General features: G+C 45.7%; 1 protein-coding gene across 1 annotated transcript in view; it reads right to left on the bottom strand.

Annotated features, from left to right (window-relative positions):
* LOC113822330 (uncharacterized) overlaps positions 1-2,500 on the bottom strand; it is a 16,172-nt gene that overhangs the window by 535 nt on the left and 13,137 nt on the right. Inside the window, exons 13-16 of the mRNA XM_027374864.2 lie at positions 2,329-2,470; positions 1,923-2,144; positions 957-1,087; positions 1-868 (exon numbers count right to left, since the gene is read on the bottom strand). The exon at positions 1-868 is cut by the window's left edge and continues 535 nt beyond it. Of these exons, the coding sequence (XP_027230665.2) occupies positions 695-868; positions 957-1,087; positions 1,923-2,144; positions 2,329-2,470 (669 nt within the window). The 3' untranslated portion in view covers positions 1-694. The remainder of the gene's footprint in view (positions 869-956; positions 1,088-1,922; positions 2,145-2,328; positions 2,471-2,500) is intronic.

Genomic DNA, 2,500 nt, shown 5'->3' with positions numbered 1-2,500 from the left:
AGAGAATGTTTGTATTTATGTAAAATAAAATTGTTAAAAAATTGACGGAAAAAGTGCCAGTGACAGCACCTTAAGTCATCAACGAATTCCTCCTTTTTGCTTTCTGTCATCACCAACAAGTCTGTCAGCCCTGCCATCCGTGAGACCGTTTTAAGCTGCATTTTATTCCGTGTTAAGGATCGTTTTCTAGCGCTCTATAAAAATAGCAGAGTGGCATTTGCAGTGCAATGGCATTTTTACATTGCACCTGATGAGATGAAAAACACGGTTTTCACATCACTGTTAAGTAAATGCAGTGCCTAAAGGTGTTTGGTTTCTTTTTAAATGCTTGAGTCCGTCTGACAGCTTCCCAACAGTGCTGTTATTAGCGAGATGAGTGCATTTCTACATAACGTAAAGTCATATACATGTCGGTGTCTTTTCTTCAACATTAGCTGTGACATGAACTTCCTGAGTGGAAATCTCTCTCATGTTCCATTCTCAGAATCTACAAAATATCGACGAAAGACATAAATCCTCTTGAACTTCCGTGCTCTCTCTGTCTCTCTCTGTCTCTCTCTCTCTCTCTCTCTCTCTCTCTCTCTCTCTCTCTCTCTCTCTCTCTCTCTCTCTCTCTCTCTCTCTCTCTCTCTCTCTCTCTTCTGTAAACGCTGATCTTTTAGGACGTGTTCTGAAACCCGAGAGAAGGCGTTCCTCAGAGGGCACTGTCGCAGCGGTGACCGGAGAGCTGGACGTTCCTGCCATAGACCTTCCTCACGTGCTCGGTACCGAACTGGCCGTAGATAAAAATGGCGTCGGAGGGGAAGCCGAGGGACCGCAGGGAGTGGAGGCACGAGATGGTCATCGTAGGGCCTCCGCACATGATGATCTGCAAAAGAACATATTCAGATATATAATTAAAAAGTTCAGAAACGTAAAACGAGTATTTCTTTTACGTCAGTTTGAGGAAAACTTGCCTTGTGTCTAATGCCGTTGGGTTTGGTCACGTGCTTGTCGATCATCTGCGTGTCGATGAAGCCTTCCTCGCCCTCCCAGTCTTCGGGCGACTCCCCCAGCGTGTGCACCATCTGCAGTCGAGAGTCCTTGGCTGAGGAGGAAAATGAAAACATTAACATTGCAACAAGACATTTTGGTCTTTTTCATATTTCTATTCTTACGATTCTGGAAAAAAACTAATAACGCTTTTGAGTAAAATTTACTCATATAATGTGGAAAGACAGTTCAGTTTAAAAGCCCTATCACACCAGCACTTTTTCCGTCTATTTTTTTGCGTTTCCGAATGAACTCCGTATGAAAAATGTAAACAAACATGGCGCTGTCGGAGTGAGGTCCCGGGAATCACACGAACATTCTCATACATATTACGTTATTTTAAAGAAATATGATGATGTATATTGTATATACGAGTGTTTTAAAATATTAGCTTATGTTTACATTCACTCATCCTATCTAAATTATTAATAGCACAAGATCAACACGGAAATTAGCCAGACGGAAACGGTCGTAACCGTCTTGGTCTGGGAGACGTCCCGTTTGTTGACGATCCTTGCGGAAAGCCTCAAATTCAGACGGAACCCCTGAAATTGACGGAAAAAGTGCTAGTGTGATAGGGCCTTAAAAGATGTCACTCCACGAAAAGCGGGGAATTGGATTTCTCTCTCTCTTCAAAAACTTATGTACTAGACGTAACAAGAAGTGGAACAGTGAGAGGAGAATCTTTATCCTCCCATGCAGACCATTCCAAATACTGTGCCTCTTTACATCGCAGAAATTGTATGATCTGACTGAAAATGATGATGAGATCAAAAGTGAACTGCGCACTTTCAGTGGGACTGCGCCTTGCCCTTTATGGAGTGAGGACAGCGCACTCTCCATTATATATTGCAGCCTCTAAATTCGACAGAAAAGTCACGATAAATCACCAGCATATCCATCAAGTTCCTCCCGGTAGAGGATCTCGTCGTAGTTCTCTGAGAAGTAGAGGAGCTTGATCTTGGTCTTGTCGTCGGGGTTGTGCATGACGGCGCGGATGAGCTGCATGCCGGGGGTGACGCCTCCGCCCGAGGCCAGGAGCGTCACCTCGTCCAGCTGGTTCGCCTCGTACTCGAAGCCTCCGCAAGGGCCCTGGAACTCCACCTGGTCTCCTGCAAACGCCCGGCTGTTAGCTTTAAGGAACATGCATACATACATGTAAATACATATATACATATACATACACACACACAAACACACGGCCACCTTACATATCAACCACCGCCATTTGCAATATGCCTAACTGGTTCCCTGGCGGAATATCATGCATCTCACGATACAGGGCCCAAGACTCACCTGGCTTAAGAGCCTTGAAGTGCTGGGACATGAGGCCCTGGGACTCGAACCTGAGCACGAGTTCGATGCGCCCGAAGTCGTCCGGACGCGACACGGGCGAGAAGTAGCGCTCCTGCTCCTTGCCTTTGAAGGTCACGCGAACCTGTTGGGTTGAGGAGCGAGTGTGCAGTCA

This window comes from Penaeus vannamei, chromosome 7 (genome assembly GCF_042767895.1).
Source record: "Penaeus vannamei isolate JL-2024 chromosome 7, ASM4276789v1, whole genome shotgun sequence".
Classification (NCBI taxonomy): domain Eukaryota; kingdom Metazoa; phylum Arthropoda; class Malacostraca; order Decapoda; family Penaeidae; genus Penaeus; species Penaeus vannamei.
Note: the sequence above shows the minus strand (reverse complement) of the source record. Positions and strands in the feature narration are given on the sequence as shown.